The sequence below is a fragment of the Elgaria multicarinata genome, chromosome 21, assembly GCF_023053635.1.
Source record: "Elgaria multicarinata webbii isolate HBS135686 ecotype San Diego chromosome 21, rElgMul1.1.pri, whole genome shotgun sequence".
NCBI lineage: Eukaryota > Metazoa > Chordata > Lepidosauria > Squamata > Anguidae > Elgaria > Elgaria multicarinata.
Genome location: NC_086191.1, coordinates 16,463,243 through 16,485,243, shown reverse-complemented (window position 1 = coordinate 16,485,243; position 22,001 = coordinate 16,463,243). Strand labels below are relative to the sequence as shown.

The 22,001-nt window shown below is 52.8% G+C and overlaps 1 protein-coding gene across 1 annotated transcript; it reads right to left on the bottom strand.

Annotated features, from left to right (window-relative positions):
* Positions 1-2,602: 2,602 nt before the first annotated feature.
* CASQ1 (calsequestrin 1) lies at positions 2,603-21,030 on the bottom strand. Its single transcript, XM_063145794.1, has 11 exons — positions 20,626-21,030; positions 16,232-16,316; positions 15,461-15,561; positions 13,281-13,392; positions 11,802-11,875; positions 10,634-10,764; positions 7,192-7,237; positions 5,855-5,909; positions 4,444-4,544; positions 3,767-3,841; positions 2,603-3,072 (listed from the first exon to the last, which is right to left on the bottom strand). Exons 1-11 carry the CDS (start codon positions 20,866-20,868, stop codon positions 2,917-2,919), a joined length of 1,179 nt encoding a protein of 392 aa, XP_063001864.1. The 5' UTR covers positions 20,869-21,030; the 3' UTR covers positions 2,603-2,916.
* Between the last annotated feature and the right edge of the window lie 971 nt (positions 21,031-22,001).

Genomic DNA, 22,001 nt, shown 5'->3' with positions numbered 1-22,001 from the left:
TCATAGACATGTTCTGTGCACATGCTCTCCCTTTGCAATGCTATGACCGAACGTTGCTCACATGAGGCTTTCACTAAGCTTCATAGAATCATAGAATAGCAGAGTTGGAAGGGGCCTCTAAGGCCATCGAGTCCAACCCCCTGCTCAATGCAGGAATCCCCCCTACAGCATCCCTGACAGATGGTTGTCCAGCTGCCTCTTGAATGCCTCTAGTGTGGGAGAGCCCACCACCTCCCTAGGTCACTGATTCCATTGTCGTACTGCTCTAACTGTCAGGAAGTTTTTCCTGATGTCCAGCCGGAATCTGGCTTCCTGTCACTTGAGCCCGTTATTCCGTGTCCTCTGGGAGGATCGAGAAGAGATCTTGGCCCTCCTCTGTGTGACAACCTTTTAAGTCTTTGAAGATCCCACATACCTGCTTCCCTCGGATTATCCCCGTAGCGCTAAGCTTTCGAGGTTGTTTTTGTTTTTGCTACCAGGCGACAGCGATCCTTTGCATACCAGGAAGTGAGTTTAAAGGGGGAAATGTAAAAAATCATTTAAAAAATCAATGGATGTTCCAATGCAATTCACATTTGGTATGCTTAAAGCTCTCCCTAATATCTATTACTGTCCCAGTTTTGGTGGCTTTATCTTTAAAGCTTACGCAGATGTAAGCCTTTCTTTAAAATCCTGCTCCTGCGCCCCAGCGGCGGCTTGGAAGATATGCTCAAAAAGTAGCGGCTAAATATGGCAAATCTTTTGGCTTTATTGCATAATTAAGGCAGGATGCAGGGGAGGACTTCACAATCAAAGCAGATTATAAGGTGGAAAACTTCGGAGTCCTTTGCATGCAATTCGCAGTGATTGCACAGTATAACGCTGGTGTGATAAAGCTCTAAGTGTGCTCATCCTGGGGTTTTGGCTGCGTTTTCATGCAAGCCCTGAGAGGTGCCCCTTCATAGCCCAGGCTGACTTGCGTCTTGGGGCGTCTGGCTGCCCAGACGCTCCAGCCGTGCCGTTTCTATGGCAGAGTTACCGTCTCCTTGGCAACCCTGAGCACAAAGGAGCAAGGAGAAAGTGCCTTGGTGGGGATCAGGTTCCCTCCAACCTGAACATCTCTCCTCCCCCCCACCCCCAATACCACCCACAATGTCCCATGAGGCACCTGCTCAGCGCCTGGCCTCATTGGACCAAAAGGCATGGGCAGCGTTTTGCTTCTCCCAATTAAATAGTCATAGAAGCTAAATCAAAAAATGTTTCCTTTCGATCCAAAGGAATGTAATCTAGAAATAACCCCCCCCCCGATTCTTTTTGCTTCCCAAACTTCATATTCACACAACTAATTGGTGGCTGCAATATTCCATCCTTATGATAATTTTTGCAAAAAGAGGGGAAAATACCTCGCCAATCTCGTTTATTGTTGTTTGAATTGTTTTTAATTGCTTTGGTTGATCTGTACAAAGTTGTTGAAAAATATACAAATTGTACATTGTCCCCCCACCGGGTGCTGAGCTGGTTCACCCTCCCCCCCACCCCCAATGTAACAGACAGTTTTAGCCTGAATATCTTTCCCCCAAAGATAAATTTGCATCATATTATTATTATTATTATATTATTATTGGCACATCTCTTGCCCCTTCAGTTAAGTTGAGAAAATGATTCAGGGAGCAGTTCTCTAATAAAAGCAAAAAGAATTGAGTTTGTGATAGGTTAATGAAGTCCAAGACAGATGTTAGGAAAAGCCTTTGGGGATCTTCTTTTCGTGTGTGTGTGTGTGTGTGTGTGTGTGTGTGTGTGTGTGTGTGTGTTGATGGGAAAGAGGAAATCGTTTGGGACTTTGTTTGAACAGAGTTTTTAAAACAATAACTAGTCAGCCTGTTTTCCTGTTTTGCTGCTGTTTCCGTATGACCAAACAGCTGGACCACACATCTGCATGGATTATATTGCTGCCCTCTAGTGATTCGGATGTGGGGCTACTCAAGTGGGGTGGGGGGAACTGGATGAGATGCCCACTTGCCCACTCCTCATTTTGGAAAGCCACCGCCTCATGTAATATGGAAAAACTTTCCTGCCTAATTTTGTTTTGAAATGTTTACATGGTGACCCAAGTGTCTCGTCATCCTCACTTTGTGGGATGGGGATTTGGGACAAGTACCAGTGGCCAACTGGCAGGGGACAATCTGAGCTCCCTCCCTTATTCATAAGCCATTGAGGTTAGGAGCTCTCACCTGCCAGAACACCTGATACCCCTGCTCAGGACTTAATTAGAAACCACGACTGTGTAGTTAAGAGGCTGAGAAGACCCACCATGTGGGAAACTGGCTAAGTTCTCAAGGGCCACTGGACAGAGGTGCACGATGGGAAATTCACCTGGCCAGCATCACTTAAGGGTAATGGCATCTCTGGCGGTGCCGAGCTGAAATCCATCACGCACCTCCTGCTCCCTGATGTGCCAATTCACTGCCCCTCGGGACAGAGCAAAGAGATGCCAGTGGCCAAAAGGAGGCTTGGCTGTTGATGTGTTCCATCCTAGAAAATTTGGGTTGGTTCCCCTCATTTATGGAGCTGGGATTGTATCCCCCAGACCAGAGTTCAAAGAACATCTAGCCACAGAAGGGATGGGATGGGATGGGAGCAGGTGATCCTTGGCAAAACCCAATACCTCCTCTGCACTGGAAGAGGGGCAGACTGGGGTCTCCAGAGGGTTGTGTGTTTGTTGGGGGGGAGGGAAGTAAGCACAAGATGGGGGGGAGGCTTTGACTTAAATAGGATCAATATAAAAAGACGTTCTTGTCAGGGTTCTGATGGCACCGCTTTCGTGCAGGCCAAACGCACTGCTGTCGTGGTCGCCTGTGTGGCACTCTGGGAAAAGAGGCAACACAGGCCAACCCCCAGGCAGGGCCCGCCTTTTACGAAAATGGGAGGCGCCAATCTCTAGTCGTCATCGTCATCGTCGTCGTCATCGTCGTCGTCATCATCATCGTCCTCTGTGTTTATCTCTCCTTCCAGCACGTCCTCAATCCAGTCTTCCAACTCGTCCGCAGACGGAAGGTCATCCTCATCGTCCATTTCCAGCCAAATGCTATCCGCCTGTGGGGAGAATGTCCGGAGAGTGAGGGGGTTGGTGGGAAAGGCCTGAGGGAGCCCAGAAATTGCGGGACACCTTGGAACAATGGCAGACTCCCTGTCCTGGGTGGAGGACAACCTTGGGTGAGCCTGAAGCAGTCCGGCCTTCGCTGGCCCTTGCCAACAGAGGCAGGAGGGATGTCACAGGGGACCAACGAGACATGATGGTTGAAGCTGCTTCAGATCCGCTTTGTCTTCACTGCCTGCTTTGCCCTGTACAAAGCTGGCTTCAGAACAGGCCAAAAGGTTTGTCTCATCCAACGTCCTTTCTGTTTCCAGTCACGGCCACCCAGATGCCTCCAGGAAGCCCATAAGTAGGCGTGGAGGCCAGGAGACCTTTTAATGTCAATGAGCCCTCCCTGATTATCCAGCCACAGTTTCCATTGGTATTCTCCATTTTTTTCTTTAAAAAAAGTGTAATATTGTTTTATTCAGAACCTCGCTGCATCTAGCCCAATATTGCTGACACTGACTGGCAGCAGCAGCTCGCCAGGGTTTCAGGTAGGACTTTTTTCAGCCCAACCTGGAGACAGTGCTGCGGATTGAACCCGGGACTTTTTACTTGCAGAGCAGGGCCTCCGCCAATGAGCTACACCCCCCGCCCTGCCCCACAACTCAGCTCAATGGGGTCATAGCTCTGGTATTTGCATGTACTCACATCTGTTACATTGACAACTCCAATCTGAGGCCGGGACAAGTCGATGTCAAAAGTCCTCTCCCAGTATGGGATCAGCTGAGAAAGAGAAGAGGAGGAGGAGGAGGAGGAGGAGGAGGAAGAGGAGGAAGTTAGATTTACAAGCCCACCCTTGCCCACCCACTGCTTCTCTGATTTTGTTGGGGATGGGTTGAAAGAGGGGTGGGGGAAGGGAGAACTCTGGGATATAACTAGTCTTCTTCTAACCCCACATTTGGTTTACAAGGGGGAAATTGAACGACCGCGGTTTCAGCAGAAAGGAGCTGCCACTCAAATTGACGATTGCTGATTGTTTTGTTTTTATCTTATTGTGATGGGGTGAGCTGATGCATGCAGCCTTGAACGCTGGGAAGCAGTCACGACAGAAAGAGTGAAAAAGACAGACAGGGAGAGTCTGGCAGCAAAAGAGAGCCCCTCCCCACTGCCCTTCCCTTTGAGGTGAACCTACTTCACGGTTCATTTCATATTCTGTTTTATTAATTTGTACCTTCCTTTTCTACCCAGGTTTTTCTGCTTTTATGATCCTGCCATATATTATGCCCCAACCAATTAACTGAATACCTCCCTGTTGTGTCTCAACAACTGCCTAGACTAGAATCACCCCCAATACAGCCATCGAAAGAGCACAGTTGCCTGTTCACCATTGGGAAGTCCTCGGGATCAATCCAGATGATGCTCAGGTCTGGGTTGTCTGTGTTGTCTTGGGCAACATCCTTCAGGATCTCCAGGAACTCATAACCATCTGTGGCCAGAAAGGGAAAGCAGAAGGGGGCAGGCAAGTGAGAGCCTCCTTACTTGGCTTTGGTTTCACCCTTGCGGTGCCCAGTCGCCTCTCTTGCGCAATAACCGCTGAATCAAAGGCCGCCCCCGTCTGCCCGCCCACCCGCCTCCTGTCCTCCTAAACTAGAGGTGTGAAAGACATGGTCTATATTGGGTTGGGCAACCTTTTGGGGCCAATGGCACATTTGGCAATTTGGGAAACTGCCCTGGGCACCACCACAAAATGGCTGCCATGGGAGGCGTGGCAAAGGGCAAGTCACCTGGCCCCAAAGACCAAATGGAAGCCTGAGGCAGGGTCAACTCCTCTGAATGCAGAGCTTTTGACACCCACAGGACCCTCTTTCTCAGCAACCCCAGCTGCCGGTAGGAAAATGTGTTAATTTTAAAAAAGTAAGTGGAGAGAATAGGGCACCAAGAGTGCTGTTGACTGCTTTTGCTCTATTTGTGCTGGCAGCTTTGGGAAACTGCTGGGAATATGTGTGGATTGTAAGATAGATAATTGACCTTTCTGCTATTTTCTTCTGTTTTACTCAGTGTAGTGGACTGTGAACTCTCTTGTTGTTTTATCAGTTCTATTTTAGTTTGTATCATTTTGTTATTTTGGACAGCCGATGACTAAAGTAGGGTGACCCTATGGAAAGGAGGACAGGGCTCTTGTATCCTTAACAGTTGCATAGAAAAGGGACATTCAGCAGGTGTCATTTGTATGCATGCCGCACCTGGTGAAATTCCCTCTTCATCACAACAGTTAAAGCTCCGGGAGCTCTACTGCAGCTCTACTGTGACCAGATTTAAAAGAGGGCAGGGCACCTGCAGCTTTAACTGTTGTGAGGAAGAGGGAATTTCACCAGGTTCTCCATATATACAAATGACACCTGCTGAAATCCCCTTTTCAATACAACTGTTAAAGTTACAGGAGCCCTGTCCTCCTTTTCATAGGGTCACCGTATAGACTAAACACATGTGTTCTGATCAATTTGTGGATGCCTTCTTCTGATGTGGCTTTTATCACGTCGTTCCATTTCATTGCGCCCTGGTTTTAGGTTATGGATTTTTCAGAGACAGCTGGTCGGGCATTGTGCGAACAAACTGTTGGACTGTATGGACCCTTGGTCTGATCCAGCATCAGGGCTCTTCTTTCATTCCATTGCCAATTGGAAGCACAAAAAAACATAACTGGGGAATGGAATTCATTAGGTGCTGCAGCCAAAAGCTGGCACACTTCTAGGGGGACGGAAAACGCCCCCTCGTTTCTCTACGGCGGTGACTTACCAGGGTCATCCTCCTCTGCGAAGGCAACAATGTGGATGCCGTCAATATCATCCTCCTGTAGGCAGAAGCAGAGAAAGAGAGAGACTCAGAGAGAGGATTCACTATTGGCCAGTGGGAAATTCTACCTTGCAAGTCCCACAGAAATGAGCCGGATCTGCACAACAGCATTGTAGGTGCTAGCCAGCTGGTAGCGACCTTTGCTTTTAGTTCAGCTCCCGTGTGTATCTAAGGGGCGTGTGCAGGAGAAACCCCGGTGGCTTGTACTTCCCTCACTTGCAGCTGGAACAAGGTGGGGAGCTTTTTGCAACACACAGCTCTGGAATCTGGAGATGGTCTTTTTGGAAGGGTTCATACTTGGAGGAGGGCGAGGGGAGAGAGGGCAAATGGAATCCGCCTTGATGCCCAGCAGATCAAGGCAAAACATGGGAAGGTGAATTTATAATTTATCACACTGCCCAGTGCAAAGTATCGGTTTGCGCCAGAAATGCTGCCTTTGTGTGGTTTGCACTGTGCTGCATTATTCATGGGAAGTCACATTGTGTCTTTGTGAGAAGGGCTCAGGCATGGGGGCATGTGTGTGGGGAAGGAAGGAATGAGAGCAAGGACCCAGGGACTTTGGGTCCAAATTTCTGCTCAGCCACGAAACTCGCTGGGCTTGCGTGGGTTCTATTTCAGAAACCTGATCAAGGTTTGCCTCGGCACAAGACTTTCTCTTTGGAATGCTCTCCCTTTGCAGAGCGCTGCTTGGATCACACTGTTCCCAGATCATTGACTTCCAGTGTTTTCTGCACTCTCCCCCTGTGGTTCGTTGCCCAGCCACCCGCCTACCCCTGGTCCGATTTGCAGTGATCTGTTGTTGCTGTTGCAATGACATGCAATTGCATGCCCAGTGTGGACAGATCAAGTGCTGTCAAAGCTTTCCACGGCCTCTCCGCCTCTCCGCGAAACGCTTCGTCTTTATGGGTTCCACCTGTTTTATTGCTTTTGATCCTGGCTTTGGGTTTAGCAAGTAATTTCCCCCTTGAACAGACTTTTCTCTGAGTTGCCACGTGTCAGTTGCTTTTTTCCCAGGGTGGAGGTGGCCTTTTCTTTCTCATTATATTTTTTCTTAACAGCAGGACGCGGCTGCTTAGACTTGTGAGTTGATATTACAGTACGATCTTGTTCATCGGGCTAGTTCAGAGAGTGCTCTATGAAATGCTTTGGGAACCCCCCCCCACCCACAGAAGCCCTTTTAATTGTGGAAAAGCAACACTTCTCCACCCACCCCCTCAGACAAAAAAATCTCAGCAGGGTCTCCCCCTGTTCCTTTGCCCACCACCTCTCCTGGGACATACCCAGGTTTCATACATGCTGTCCGGCTGGAGTTTTCTCAGCGTTGGCCTGTAAGAAATAGACAGAGAAAGGAGTTTGAAGAATGGGAAGGAACAGACAACGAGGGTTCTTCGTAGGCAGGGCGGAGCCGCGTGTGCAAACAATCCGCAACGTATTTTTCTCTTAGAGGACTCAAATACTAAGGTTGCAAAATCCTGCGATCCTAAGGAGGGAGCCCTGAATTCCCAACTTCCAGTTAGCTGGACCTGCAGATGGCAAAAATCTTGAGTCAAGGTGGAGGGGAGGACTCCATAGTGGTTTGCACTGAAACACAGTTTGGTTGTGTTGCACTGAAACACTCTTCAAATACTTAAAAGGTTCTCACACAGAGGAGGGCCAGGATCTCTTCTCCATCCTCCCAGAGTGCAGGACACAGAATAATGGGCTCAAGTTACAGGAAGCCAGATTCCAGCTGGACATCAGGAAAAACTTCCTGACTATTAGAGCAGTATGACAATGACCTAGGGAGGTTGTGGGCTCTCCCACACTAGAGGCATTCAAGAGGCAGCTGGACGACCTTCTATCAGGGATGCTTTAGGGTGGATTCCTGCATTGAGCAGGGGGTTGGACTTGATGGCCTTGTACGCCCCTTCCAACTCTGCTATTCTATGATTCTATGGTAAGGCTATGCAGGCCAGCTTGGAAAAGACCCCACACTAGACTTTTGGAAAAGGGAAGGTAGCTCACTGGTAGAGCCCCCTGCGTTGCAGGCAAGAGGTCTCAGGTTCAATCCACGGCAGCGTCTCCAGGCAAGGCATGAAAAACTCATGCCTGTTACCCCGGAGAGCTGTTGCTGCCAGCCAGTGTCATCTGTACTGAGCTTGATGGACCCATCTAAGTCCACTTCCCATGTTCGTAACACTCTGCAGAGTCAGTTGTGAGCTCGGTGGACCACTGGTCTGACCCTGTATAAGACCGGTTCCTGTGTTTCTATCCCCCAGCTCTGCATTGCAGAAAAGAAAGCAGAAGCTAAGAGAGAGATGCTTGGGAGGATCTCATACTATCTCTGATTGCACAGAAGACTGGGGGGGGGAAACCCAGTTTGGTGGGGCAGGTGACGGGTCTTCCTCAGCCTGCCTATCACAGGGCCTGGCTGGGAACAATTAAGCAAGCCAGTATCTCAGGGAAAGCAGGTTGCCCGCGATGTTTCAGGAAGCCGATTCTCTTCCCCTGGAGCAACACCAGAACTCTGGTTTAATTTACAGGTGTGGCACACCTGCTGTCATTTTAAGCCAGGCTTCCCCAACCTGGTGCCCTCCAGATCTGTCAGACTTCAACTTCCATAACCTTCAGCCAGTATGTCCAACACCAGGTTGTGGGGTGGTGGTATACCTAATTAAGCATGTCTGTATGTGTCAACCGTTTGGGCATTCTAGCAGAAATGGAACAACAGGACATCTATCTATCTATCTAGAATTGTGTGTGTGTGTGTTGTGTGTAAATATTAAGTAATAAAGACTCAAATCTCTTTGTTTATAAAATGTGTGTGTGTGTGTGTGTGTGCCGGGGTGGGTGGGTAGTGAGAATGGTGGAGAAAGCCCCAGTTTGGCCCGTGTTGAAATGTCACTGCGGTTATTTATGGTCTCTTAAATGGCAGGGCTTTAAAACCATGTCACTTTGAACATGCGTGTCCAAGAGCTTTGGGTCCCCTGCTGAAAGATGGATGTAGCCCCTAGAGGGAAGGAAGGGCTGGAAACTGGGGGGTGGGTGGGTTTCTGTGCCCAAATCTGTTGTGGACTTGGAGATCAGAGCCGAAGGGGGGGGGGGGAGAGGAGAGAGAGAGAGGGTGTGTGTGTAAAATCGTGGCCCAGGAATAATGCCACAGGCGAGGAGGGAAGCATCGCTGGGCAAAACAGACCCTAATCCCATCCTGTACGCAAATCGCAAGGAGAGATGGAGGCAGTCAAGGGCAGCTGCCATAGCAACCGTAGCCCCCTGATCTGCCAACTGTTAGAAGAGGCTGGGTGGGAGGTGCAGAGCTTTGAGAAACAGGGCCATGAAATACATCAAAACAATAACCGTCATCTCTCCCCCTTTTAACATGGAGGAAAGGAAAGGGATGGCCCTGTGTCCAAAATTCAGCATGGGATTCCCCCATCCCCTCCGCGCCTCCCCAGGCTGGGAAGGAGGCAGAGTTCCCCAGTGCTTTGCTTTCCCCAGTGGGCCCTGTTTGTGCTAGACTGAGGTTCCCTGGAGAGAGAGAGAGAGAGGAATTGGGGTTAGGAAGCCTTCCGGTTAATCCCTGGGGATTAGAGGAGGGATGCAGCAAAGGAAATTTATCCCTGCAACATCCGCAGGAGGAGGGGGCCTATGGGTCCCCGACAGGGAGGCTGGCGCTGCCTTCCTTCCTCTCCCTTTATTAGGAGAGAGATTAACCCTTGGATTCCGGGAAGCGCATCCTTTCTGGGGCATGTAGGGCAAGGCAGGCCCAGTGGCAATGAAAGCACCCCCTCGTCTCCCCACGCTGGGCATCTGGGTCCGTTTCTCTGTTGCCCCTGTAACCTGCTGGGCACAGAGGCACAGATGCCATTTAGCGTGCCCCACTGCTGCTATGGCTGGATTATTTTAATGGGCCTGGATGGACAGTTGTTTTGACAGCGAGCGTCAGATGCTTGATTAATGGCCTTTGAAGGCTGGTGGGCACTAGCTACTGTGCATGTTGCTTTGGGGTGCGGGGAGGTGGAAGGAGAAGGACTCTGAGGACTGCAAAGCTCCCTCCAAACCCCCCAGATACTTTGCATGCTAAAACCTTCTCTGTATCAAATTCCTGCCTTCCCAAGTTTAATGATCGGCGTGGCTTGCCAGCCGCAAAGCCGGTGACACGGCCGCAGACCCATCTGATGACTGACACCGGATGAGGGGTGGGGAGCGGGTGGGTTTTGGCCCAAGGGCCTGAGTGCCTGGCCAGTGCAGCAGCTTTGGCAAGGGAAAGGCTCTACCGAGTGAGGAGGGGAGGGGCATCCGCCGGGACGAGGAATCTTGGCCAATAGACGTGCCGTTTCTATGGCAGCAGGAAAGAAGGGGCTTTGCTGCGCCTGCCGCTGCCATGGAAACAGGATCCTCTCCACCCCATCTGTAGCAGCTGCTCCCCCCCCCCACCACAGCCTGGCGCATTCCAGATCATTGGGATTGCAACCCCATCAGCTCTGACCACTGGCTATGTTGCATGGGGCTGATGGGCACTGAAGTCCCAAAATGTCTGGAGGGCAACAGTTGGAGGAGGCAGCTGTACAGCAAAAGGCCCGTCTGGAGTTCCTCGTGCAAGGAAGCCCACTTTGCTGGGAGAGAGAGGGGGGGTGTATGTGGTGACCGTTGTGGCTCCTCCTCCTCCTCCTCCTCCTCCTCCTCCTCCTCCTCCTCCTCCTCCTCCTCCTCCTCCTCAATCCCCCCACCCCGCCCGCTCACCTCTTGTGCTCCTCCATGAACTGCACAATTTCTTCCTCGCTGTTGGGTTTGTCTGGGATGGTGACCGGCTCCTCCATAAAAGGCTCATAATAGTCAATCTCATTCAATTTCATGGACAGTTTCTTTGCAACCTGGAGTGACAAAGGAAAAGGAGCATCAAAAGGGCTGAACTTTGGGAGGGGGGGAGGGATAAACTGGAGGATTTTGCAGCTGAAACACCCCCCCTCCTTAGAGGCTCCAAAGCGCCGGCTCTGTATTGTTTAGTTTTTTTTAAAAATGCAACAGCAGGTGCACACCTACTTCCATATGGTCCTTTCGTACCGTTTCATATGGGCCAACTAAAGCCTCTCAAAGCAGCAGGCAAACTTTAGAGTTCCACAGAACTCTTCTTCAGCCAGGCACAAAGAAGTCCTCAGCTGACACCAAAGGAAGGAAGAAACGAGAGGATTTTCCTCCCTCTGGAAGGGTGGAAGTCAGACGTTTGGTGCCACCTGAGATGGGTGTGTTGCCCTCCACTCCGTCTAAGCCTGATGCCCTCCAGGTTTGTTGGACCACAACTCCCATCATGCTGGCTTGGGGTAATGGGAGTTGTATTCAAGCACATCTAGAGGATCCCAGGTTGGGGAAGGCTGAACTGAGCTAAGCAGGGGTGCAGCCCTCAACGTAGTTACTAGGGAGGGAGTCCCATGGAATTCAGTGGAAATGGGCTTTCTTTGCTCAACACTTTGCCCATCAAACAATTCTGTTGCGCTCAAAGGCTTGCTCCCTATTTTGTGACCCTTTTAGTTGGTCCTAATCAAGGCACAGCTGTTTCCCTCTAATGGACCAACACAGTTTTGCTGTTGTTTTTACAAAAGCTCACTGCCTTTTCACTTAAGGAGCATGAAATTAAATAGTTTTAACTACATCTAGTGATGGGGGACTTTTAGGATGGTTGCTGTTCTTAACTTCCAATCCCCCCATATCCCCCCCTCTTAAGCTTCCTCCCCCACCCCCCACCCCTACTTCTCCCATCCAGGACTTTCTGGCAATTTCCCCCAACAGAGTTTCTTCCTTTTGCTTCCTCCTGCCTCCATTGCTTCCATTTTTTGCCCCTGCGGCTGCTGGAGAGGGCGTCCCCCCCACGCCCTTGTCCTCACTTGCAGTATAAGCCCCGTTGGCCACACACCTTGCTGTCAAAAGTTGCAAAGAAGGGGATGTAGGGGTGAAACTCCTCGGCAGCATCTATGAAGGCCTTGAAATCTGAAAGGCACAAACGGCGTGTCAGACCCTCGCTCAGGTCGCCTGGAAGCCCTGCAGGTGCCTGTCTTTGGCTGGGCTGTGGAAACAGCCCCACCAGGCTCATTGGACAGAGGCATTTTGCAGCCTTCAGACCCACGAGGTGACACCCTCCCGCCGACGTCACGGTGGCTTCTAATGCCGCATTTTGAAAGCACGCAGAGTGTGTGCAGTTGCCAAGAAATGGCACGCGTCTTGCCAAAGGGCACAGGACCTTTTTAGGGTAGAACCCTAGACTTCTTAGAACGCTGGAGCAGGGCAAGTGCCAGTGCCAGGATTCCAGCAGCTGTGGCCCACTAAAAGCCTCAAGAGGAAGCCCACGAGTAGGCAAACGCCCTCCCCCCCCAAATGCCCTCAGCTTTCAGAAAGGGGTTAAGAAGAATTGTTTTTAGGGTGCTACATTGCCTTCCTGCTTTGGGTTGGTTGGTTTTGATCGGTCGTGCCTTGCCTTGGAGGCCTTTTGGCAAAGAAGGATGCCATGGGAATGTGAATAACGAATAACCGAATGACTCCGCCGATGCCCGCCTCTCGCCATCTCATGCTTCTGTGCTTTCTGGGAGAGGAACGGTCTCCACGAAGGCCCAAACATGGCGGCAGCGCCACGGCTGCTGCCAATTCCTCGCTGCGCTTGGCCCAGCGGAGCCAGGAGGACGGGTGACTGGGCTGACATGTTAAGCTGGTTTAATGCCAATGTTGGCTGGTTGAAACAGCCGGCCCCAGAACAGGGGCGGACGAGGGAGACCTCTGGGCAGCCTGACCACACGGCAACGCTGCAAATTCACGCTGGCCCCGAAAGGAAAACCTTTCACTCCCAGCTGCTGGGTGCTTTGCCTTAAAGACATGCAACACAGCAGATGATGCCTAGCGCAGAAGTGCTGCTTGGCTGTGGATGTCTTCCCAGGGCCTCCCTGGACCTTTCCAAAATCTTTCTTTCTTTCTTTCTTTCTTTCTTTCTTTCTTTCTTTCTTTCTTTCTTTCTTTCTTTCTTTCTTCCTTCCTTCCTTCCTTCCTTCCTTCCTTCCTTCCTTTCCAATTGTCAGGACCAAAATAGCCGTGACAGAAATGGAGCTGGCTGTGTATCAAGCCCTGCTCTGCCACAGACATGTGGGAAAGTAGCAGAAGCCATGGCGGTCTCGATGAAGGAGCAGGTGGGAAAGAGGAGCTGATTCCTCCCCCACCACACAGACACACCTGCACAGGTGGGTTCCCTGTCCCTCCTCCCTTCCCCAAATGTTTTCCTCTCTGCCAAATTGTTCATGGGCCCCCCAGCAGTGCTCGAGGGTCCCCCGATGCTAGTGGTGCATTTCACACGCCGCTAGCAAGGACCCGTGGCTCCCCCCGACCCCTCTTCTCCCAAACCGGCACGTACGTTCGGAGTCTTCGTTCTTGAAGTATCCAATGAGTTTGGGCTCATCCTCAATATTCTCAAATGCTTGGAGCTCGTGTTCTCCTTCGATAAACTCCACCGGGTCCTCCAGCACCTGCAGGGAAAGCGGAGAGCAAAAACTCAGCTGAGGCTCTGCTCTTGGTGGCCACATCTGGGGGGACGTGAGCTGATATTTCAAAGGATCCTTGATTCTGGTGGACGCCATTGGAAGGGCGCTCCACAAACCTTGGGGCCACAACAGAAAAGGCCCTGACCCTCCTGGGTGACGGCCTCCAGAGGCCCTGACCCTCCAGAGGTGACGGCCTCTGATGCCAATTTGGATAGGTCCATATGGGAGAATGGGAGAATGTGGCCCTTTGGATTCCCCTGGCCGTTTAGGTTTCTACAGGTCCAAGCCAAATTTCTGGGTTGAGCCTGGAAACAGATGGGGCAATCGGCAAACATGAAATCACACAGACGAGTTGAGCTCCAGCCATGAGCTCCAGTGAGCAATTTGGTAGCTGGTGCATGTTCAGAGGAGGGCAACCAGGATGATCAGGGGTCTAAAAACAAAGCCCTATGAAGAGAGAATGAAAGAACTGGGCAGGTTTAGCTTGGAGAAGAGACTCAATCCAGACAAGATGGAGGTACTGTTAGTGGGTGGTTCATCTGTCCGGCGAGGTGATGTTTGCTCTGTCCTGGACGGGGTCGCACTCTCCCTAAAGGATCGGGTCCGTAGTTTGGGGGTGCTCTCGGATCCAGAACTGTCACTTGAGGCACAGGTGAACTCAGTGGCAAAGAGCACCTTTTATCAGCTTAGGCTGATATACCAACTGCGCCCTTATCTGAACAGAGATAGCCTAGCTACAGTTATCCATGCTCTGATAACCTATCGTTTGGATTACTGCAATGAGTTATATATGGGGCTGCCTTTGAAAACGGTCCAGAAACTTCAGCTGGTACAAAACAGGGCAGCCCGTTTACTAACAGGGACTGGCTGACGAGACCACATCACGCCAGTCCTTTTCCAACTTCATTGGCTGCCAGTCCAGGTCCGGGCCTGATTCAAAGTGCTGGTATTGACATTCAAAGCCCTAAACAGCTTGGGGCCAAGCTATCTGAAGGAACGCCTCCTCCCATATGTACCTGCCCAGACACTAAGGTCATCCTCAGGGGGCCTTCTCCGCGAGCCCCTGCCAAAGGAAGTGAGGCAGGGGGCTACCAGGAGGAGGGCCTTCTCTGCTGTGGCACCCCGGCTGTGGAATGAGCTCCCTAAGGAGGTTCGCTTGGCACCTACATTATATGCCTTTAGATGCCTGGTGAAGACCTTTTTATTCTCTCAGTATTTTAACACTTAATTTTAACTTAAATTTAAATTATACTGTTCTAACTCTGTATTTTAATCTTATATCAATTTTGCTGCGTGGTTTTATCCTGGTTGTGCTTTTTATACTGTATTTTGTATTTGTGTTTTTAACCTATTGGTTTTTTATTATGGTTTAAATTTTGGTGAACCGTCCAGAGAGCTTCAGCTATTGGGTGGTATAAAAAATGTAATAAATAAATAAATAAATAAAGATCGAGGGGAGACATGATAGCCCTCTTCAAATACTTAAAAGGTTGTCATACAGAGGAGGGCCAGGATCTCTTCTCTATCATCTCAGAGGGCAGAACACGGAATAACAGGCTCAAGTTATAGGAAGCCAGATTACAGCTGGACATCAGGAAAAACTTCCTGACTGTTAGAGCAGTACGACAATGGAACCAGTGACCTAGGGAGGTGGTGGCCTCTCCCACACTGGAGGCCTTGAAGAGGCAGCTGGGCAACCCTCTGTCAGGGATGCTTTAGGGTGGATTCTGCATTGAGCAGGGGGTTGGACTCGATGGCCTTATAGGCCCCTTCCAACCCTACTATTCTATGATTCTATGATTTTGAACCAACTGTTGCTTGTGAGCTGCCTCCAAGGACCTCCCCAGTTTTGGCCTCAACTCAGGTTGGAGCTCTCACCAGACCGGTACTCAGGGCAAGTTGTTTTCCTTTCAAGGCAAAGAGATTCTTTCTTTGGATCCTGGATTGCACACACACACACACTTGCGAATAACGTCCTCTTCTACAGAAGAGCTCTCAGGGCATGCTGGGGGCAAAGGGAGAGGTGAGGGAGCTCACAGCCGATGGCACTTACATCGAGGAGGAACTCCACCAAGGTGTCAGCAGAAAACTCGCCATCGTACTCGATGACTTCGTCGTCTTTGAACACGTACACGCTGTCTTCCTCGATCAGCCCTACACAGGGGAGAGAGATGGCATCACTTGGCCCCGGCATTTCGGCCTGTTGGTCTCAGGGCCAGGCGCAAGGACCGCCAAAAGAGGAGGCCACACCCTTTATTTGCCTGGACACCCCCACTGGCACCAGGGTGAGTCTCTGCCCAAAGCTTCCAGTGGGATCCGTAAAAGGGCAGCGCGTCCAAATGGAGCAAGTTTTATCCTGGTGGTTTGCAGAAGAGTAGGGAAGATGGGAGGGTGACATGGCAAAGGATCTGGCCACTAAAACAAATGGCTTGGTTTGCAACCCCCTTGGGGCAGGGGTCCTAAAGCACCATGTGCACAGGGATGGGATAATGTCACAGGATTATTATTTTTTTGCACTTCAAAGGGATTCTGAAGAGATCTGTGCGTTTCCACTGCCCTCTGGTGGTTCATGCCACAGAACATTCAGTCCTGCTCTTCTGGTGCCCCGGAGGGAGTGAAAGGGGCACAGATTTTCACCTCCACTGGAGAAAAAAGCAGCCTGCCCCCCACCCAGGGGGTCAGCATGCTCAGCTCACTTCTTCACCCAGATCTAGTGTCCAGGTGGGAGGGCCTGCCGCCCCCCCAGGTTTCAGCCCCCCCGCCCCTTGGGTCTCCAGAACGCAAGCCAGCCCCCACGCAGGCCACAGAAGGGGGGCTGCCTTACCTAGTTTTTTGGCCACTGCAGCGTCCTTCTCCGAGTCCACCAGGCCAATCCCGACCCCTTTATCCTCCAGGACTTGGGCTGCTAACTAGGAAAAAGAGGCAACACGAGGGCAGACAGACAAGAGGGAGAGAAAGAGAGAGGAAGAGGAAGGGAATGAACAAGTTTCGGGGAGGATCTCTGCTTGGAGCACGGGAAAAGGGATCCCGGAGCGCTCGAGGTGGCCAGCTCTCCCACCACTCCCTGCTCCTGCGCTGCAAAGAGCAGCTTGGTCTGACTAGCAGGGGGTCTTCATGACAGGGCGAGCTTTTATCCCCAGAAGGCTCCTCAGAGCATCCTGCTGCCATTCGTGGCTCCAGAGCAGGCCGGCCATGAGCCTGTGGGAGCTGCCTCCGGGATCTGGTGGCCAAGAGGGCCGTGATGCACCTCTCAGTCCCAGGGTCTCTTAGAGAAGTAGCTGAGGTGGCAGCTCCGGGCTGGGCGAGCGGCAGAGCTGGGGGCCTGGCTCTGAAAACCACGTTGGGGTACTGTTCCTCTCGAGGTTTTCATGCAGGGATGGCAGAAGGTGTGCCAGGAGCTGCAGGCTGCAGTGTGGGGGGAGGTGGTGGGCGGGGAGAGAGAACTAAGGTCTTTCTTTTTTTAAAAAAAAAAGTTTGATTTTTTCTAACGTCAGTAATTTGGCCTCCATTCAGAATTTAAGGGGATATTTCCTTTCAAACGTCATCAGGTGCCAAATGTCTGGTGCCAGATATCAAACGGCAAAAGGAATCCGTCATCAAAACCTCTCGGAGTTTCAATAGCTGTCGAATACTAAATTCCATGGGAAGCCAGCTGTGAAATGTACATGCAATCATAAACAGGAGGAGGAGAAGGAGAAGAAGGAGGAGGAGGAGGAGGAGGAGGAGGAGGAGGAGGAGGAGGAGAAGGAGAAGGAGAAGGAGAAGGAGAAGGAGAAGGAGAAGGAGAAGGAGAAGGAGAAGGAGAAGGAGAAGAAGAAGAAGAAGAAGAAGAAGAAGAAGAAGAAGAAGAAGAAGAAGAAGAAGAAGAAGAAGAAGAAGAAGAAGAAGAAGAGAGCCATCACAAGGCATCAAATCCCGTTGAATACCAGCTCTTGAAATGTTGTCAAATACTAAGGAAGCCGGATATTACAGGACTGCAAGTACCAACACCCAAACGTAGCATGTTTTGCAAACACCTGTCTATTCCGCCTGCAAACCTGCAAGGGAGGACGGAGGAGACGCCTTTGTTCAGGTTCTGCTATCCACGGCCTTAGAGGACTGGTGTTTGAGGGGCCTCAGGGGACACCTGCATCCCTCACCCACCCTCCACTTCCCAAGACACGCAAGGAGGGAAGCGTCCATGGAACTGGGATGTCCTTGGGCAGGGATGGGGAACGTGCCACCCTCCAGATGTCGTGGGACTGTGATTCCCGTGGCCGGAGAGAGCCTCGCTGGCGGCGCCGGGGCAGCCCCAACTGGGCCATCCCAACTGGGCCACCCCTGTGCTTGGGTTTATGGCGGTGCTCTCTCCTCTTTTGTAAGCACGAGGCAGGAAAGTGCCTCAATCCATTGAGCCCCCGTCCCAAGACGAACACTTATTGATGGGCTGATTTGTTTCTTACATGTCTGCACCGCCCCCGTATATTTGAAGCAAAGGGGGGCTGGAACAGACCCCGAGGTGAGGCGCCCCTCCCTGCCTTCGTGCTGGGTGCCGCAGCTGCAGCTTTTAAAGGTGACGCCAAGAAGCGGGTGGGTGTTATAAATAGCCTTCTGGCGCTTTGGAGGTGAGCGTCAACCCGGCGGGAACGGCAAGGGAGGCCGGGATATTTAAGGACGGAAGAGATGATGACCCTCCAAAGCCATCTTGGAATTTCGCTCCGAGGAGTGGCGATGGAGGGGCCCCCCCCGCCATTTTCCAGGGTTTTGAAATACCCAAGGGCCCAACTCTCTCCCTAGCGAGAGGGCGACAGCGTGCCAAAAGTTTCTAGTAACAGTGAGGTGGGCACGCTTGATGGCATTGGGATGGCACAGTGTCACAATGGTGCCAATCAGTTGACATTAAGCATCAAATCTGGCCTCTTACAGGCAAATCAGGCACTTGTAGGCTAATCTTGCCTAACTAAATTGAGGATACCACTACCCTCAAAGTCCTTGAGAAGGCAGAGATGTTGATCAGAGGAAGCCCTGGGCCACAGGCAGTATGTCCATGACCCATGGAAGACCCGTGTAGCCTCTCTGTTTGTTTCCCAACCCTTCGGTAGAAGGCCCACATCTTCACACACTTTGTTGCAATAATGAGGACTAGCAACATGCACGATCTTCCTCTTTGCATTTGAGCTTGCCCTGATATCGCTCAGCACCTACTGGGAGTCTCTTCCTTCCTTCTTTGGCAATGAATTCCAACCCTCAATGGCACAATTAGGTGCTAATATTCTCCTGGACAACCCAAACCCCATTAAAATGAGTGGGCAGAAGTACCTTGGAGAGCGCCTGTAGAATTCTGACTGAAACCTGGAGCCAATTCACCCCCCCCACGGACATGGAGTCCCCAGCCTCCACTGCTCAGCAGAACCAGCAGGACCTCCCCCACCCCCAAATGCAGCAGGAAGGCTGGCTGAGCCCATTTCGAAATAAGCGAAGAAATACCTATTGCCCTCTAAAGAGCCCAAACCCATCGGATCATGGAGCCCAGAATAATAATAATAATAATAAAAAAGACCAGATTGCACAATTGGATTCTGAAACCCACACACAATCTATTTGACCTCAGATTAAAGTGAGACAAAAAACAAAGCTCAGTAAATGGTACCTCAGCCTCCCACAACCTGGCACCCTCCATATGTCTTGGACTACGGATCCCAGCATCCTCCAGCCAGCCATACTGGTGTGGAGAATGCAGGAGCCCCCCCCCCCCGTACTGGGCCACCGTTGGCTTTTCTGACCTGGATGTCAGAGAAAGCCGTAACGGATTCCAATGAGTTTGGATTCCGCAGTAGCGTTGCGCAGATTCCGCCGATTTGCGCAAATTCACACATGCGCGAATGTGGATTAATGCGCACGTCCCCACAATGCACCCTGGAAAAAACAGCCACTGCCATCGGGGGCTAAGCCAAGCACCCACATGGCCAGGGCAGCGGGCCTTTTGTGTGCCCAGAGTGGCGCATGCCGGCCTCTCTGGACCCCTCCCAGCCAGGTGGCAGTAGGATAGAGATCCCTCCCCCTGGTCAACCCGCTTTCCTGCGCCTGCCCCTCCGTGGGCCATCTGATCCCCTCCTTACTTGGCGGTCCAAGGAATGTCAAGAGCGAGAGCGAGAGAGAGCGCTCCCCTAAGGGAGACCGTCTCCGACATGCGTCCCGCTCCCTTGGGTCAGTTTTCAGGACGTTCCACTGACCTGCGCTCGCGGTCCCTGCCCATCCTTGCGGCCCTAGCGCCAGCAGCACACGCCTGCTTCCCTCCCCCGCCCTCCCTCCCTCCCTCCTGTGCGAGATTCTTAAGGAAACTATTCCAAGCCTTCCAGGACAGGACGAGGGCGAGAGGGGTTCCCATCCTGTCAAGGGCTCCAATTATGGAGATCGCCGATTTAGCCCATCGGCTGCCCTGGTCTCTGGGGAACGGCCCTTCGCTCTCTCCGTCTGTGGGGCAGGTTTTGAGGATTTAGCCAGAACCACCCGTTTCCCACCCAGGAAGCGACGGTGAGCCTTTCCCCGCCACGGATGGGGGTCTCAGTGCAACCGTGCAAACACGGCAACTCCGCAGGGAGGTTGGAGAGCTGCTGGATCTGGCCTTCTCCTCCCGCTGCAGCCACAACCTCCGGGCACCAGTGAGACACCAGCACACAACGTGGCCAGGTACACGTTGGAGTGCACGCCTGCGTTTAACCCCAGCTGCCCTCTCCTGCCCCCCTCACCCTCCGCCCTTCTGCATGCAACGAGGGAGACCTTGAATCCTAGAGCTGGAAGGGGCGTCAGAGATCATCTGGCCCAACCCCCACGAAACGACGAAAGACGTTCTAGCCAAACGCCCATCCGGGTCCATCAGTTCCTCCAGCCCTGCCCCACGTGGGGCTCTTTCCACACGTCCATGCCCCTCCCCGGTGGTGGATGTATTGCAAGGAGTCGTGGAGCAGGCCTGGGATCTGATGTCAGCGGGGTGAGGAATCAGCCCCCTGAAGCGGATCCAGCAATCCGATGAGCTGCTGGGGTGTACAGGGGATGGGAGAGCCCCTTCCCCAGGGACTCTCCCCAAACGCTCACACGCTTGGGCGTCCAGGGGGCCTTGGTCCCTACGGTGTGGCAAGGAGGGCAGGCCATGCGCCCCGCCTGCCCCACACTGCCTCCGTCTTGCCGTGGGCGTTCATGGGAGCCCGGTCCACCGTCTAGACCCTCCCTGGGCGTTACCTCCAGAATCAGCTCCTCCAGCTCAAACTGCTTCTGCGAAGCCTTGTCGTCCCCCACCGGCTCGTGGTAGAGCAGTGCCAGGACCTCGTACTTCTTCAGGACGGCCTTGTAGTTCTTGGCGTTGATGTCCACCACCCGGTCGATGCCGTCGTACTCGGGGAAATCCAGCCCTTCCTCACCCCGGGCCACGGGGCCGACCGTGGCCAGCAGCAGCCCCGCCAGCAGCAGCCCGCACCACTTCATCTTGGTCCGGTGGGTGCCTCTCGAGGAGACGACGCCCGGAACCGCAGGAGAGGGAGAAGCCCCGGTGGCACTTGGGCAGCGGTCCTGAGTCCTTCCCCCTTCCCTGGCACAGGCGGGAAGGTGACCTGGCCGCTAGAGGTGGATGGAGAGGTGCCCCTCCTTGCTCCTGCTTGCCTGCCTGCCTGCCTGGCCTCCTGCCTCCGCTGCGCCCTGCCTCCCTTTAAGGTGGCTGGCAGGACAGGGGCCGCGAGTGGGCGCCTGGCTCTTTGCTGACACAGGGAGGCGGCCCGGGCACTCTGCTGAGGGGGGCCCTGCGGCAGGGTGGTGACAGCCTCTCGGAGGGGTGCGCAGCTTCAAAAGCAAAGGCGCCAAGTGACGGGCAGCCCATAAAAGCGCCTCGAGGGGGAGGGCGCTGCGGCCGGAGGGCCGTCTTATCCCGAGGCATGTGGCAGTGCCCCCCCCGCCCCCACCCCCCTCCGCTCCCTGCCTATATATGTATATGGGAGATGTATGGCCCACATGCCAGCCGGCTCCTGGCCTTGGGCACGGGCCGTTCCGACACTCTGGAAGAGCCGCCTCGGGCAGCGGGGAAGGGGTCCCTGGGGTGCGGCTCCCCCTTCCCCCATTGTCTCCTCCTGGGCCGTGTCCCTGTCCGCCCCCCCCCCCACCGTCCTCCCAGGCAAATGCGATGGCATTTTCTTATTGCCATATTAAGGAGGGGCGGGGAGGCGAAGGCGGTATGTGAGGCCAGAGGAAAGGAGGCAGGCTAAAAATAAGGCGAGAGGTAAATCAAGACGGACTTCTGCGGAGGGCAGGGTAATTAGAGAGCGGCTGGAAGGGGCGGCGGTGGGGGGGGAGATACTGTACAGCTCAGTCGGGAGATTCTTTGGGAGCTCTTGAGTTACACAGGGGTGGTTAGGTAAGTGTGTGTGTGTGTGTGTGTGCGTGTGTGTCAGGCTGGGAGAATTGTCTCCTTGGGCCGCTCAGTGCCTCAAGCATCCTCCCCCTGGCTCTGCTCTTGCCAGCCAGTGTCATGGAGACGTCAGCATGGCGGTTCGCTGCCAGTCGTCTTACAACCAGAGCGTCTCAGCCAGCGGCGGAAAGGTATCCGGCCCCTCGGTGAGCCCCCGTGG

Bases quoted from the DNA above. Each gene is read 5' to 3' on its own strand.
- CASQ1 (XM_063145794.1), bottom strand. From the start codon at position 20,868: ATGAAGTGGTGCGGGCTGCTGCTGGCGGGGCTGCTGCTGGCCACGGTC. The intron at 10,765-11,801 runs GTGTGTGGCCAA...TTGTCACTCCAG, and splicing joins TTGCAACTTTTGACAGCAAG to GTTGCAAAGAAACTGTCCAT. The intron at 3,073-3,766 runs GTGAGTACATGC...TTCTCCCCACAG, and splicing joins GAGTTGTCAATGTAACAGAT to GCGGATAGCATTTGGCTGGA.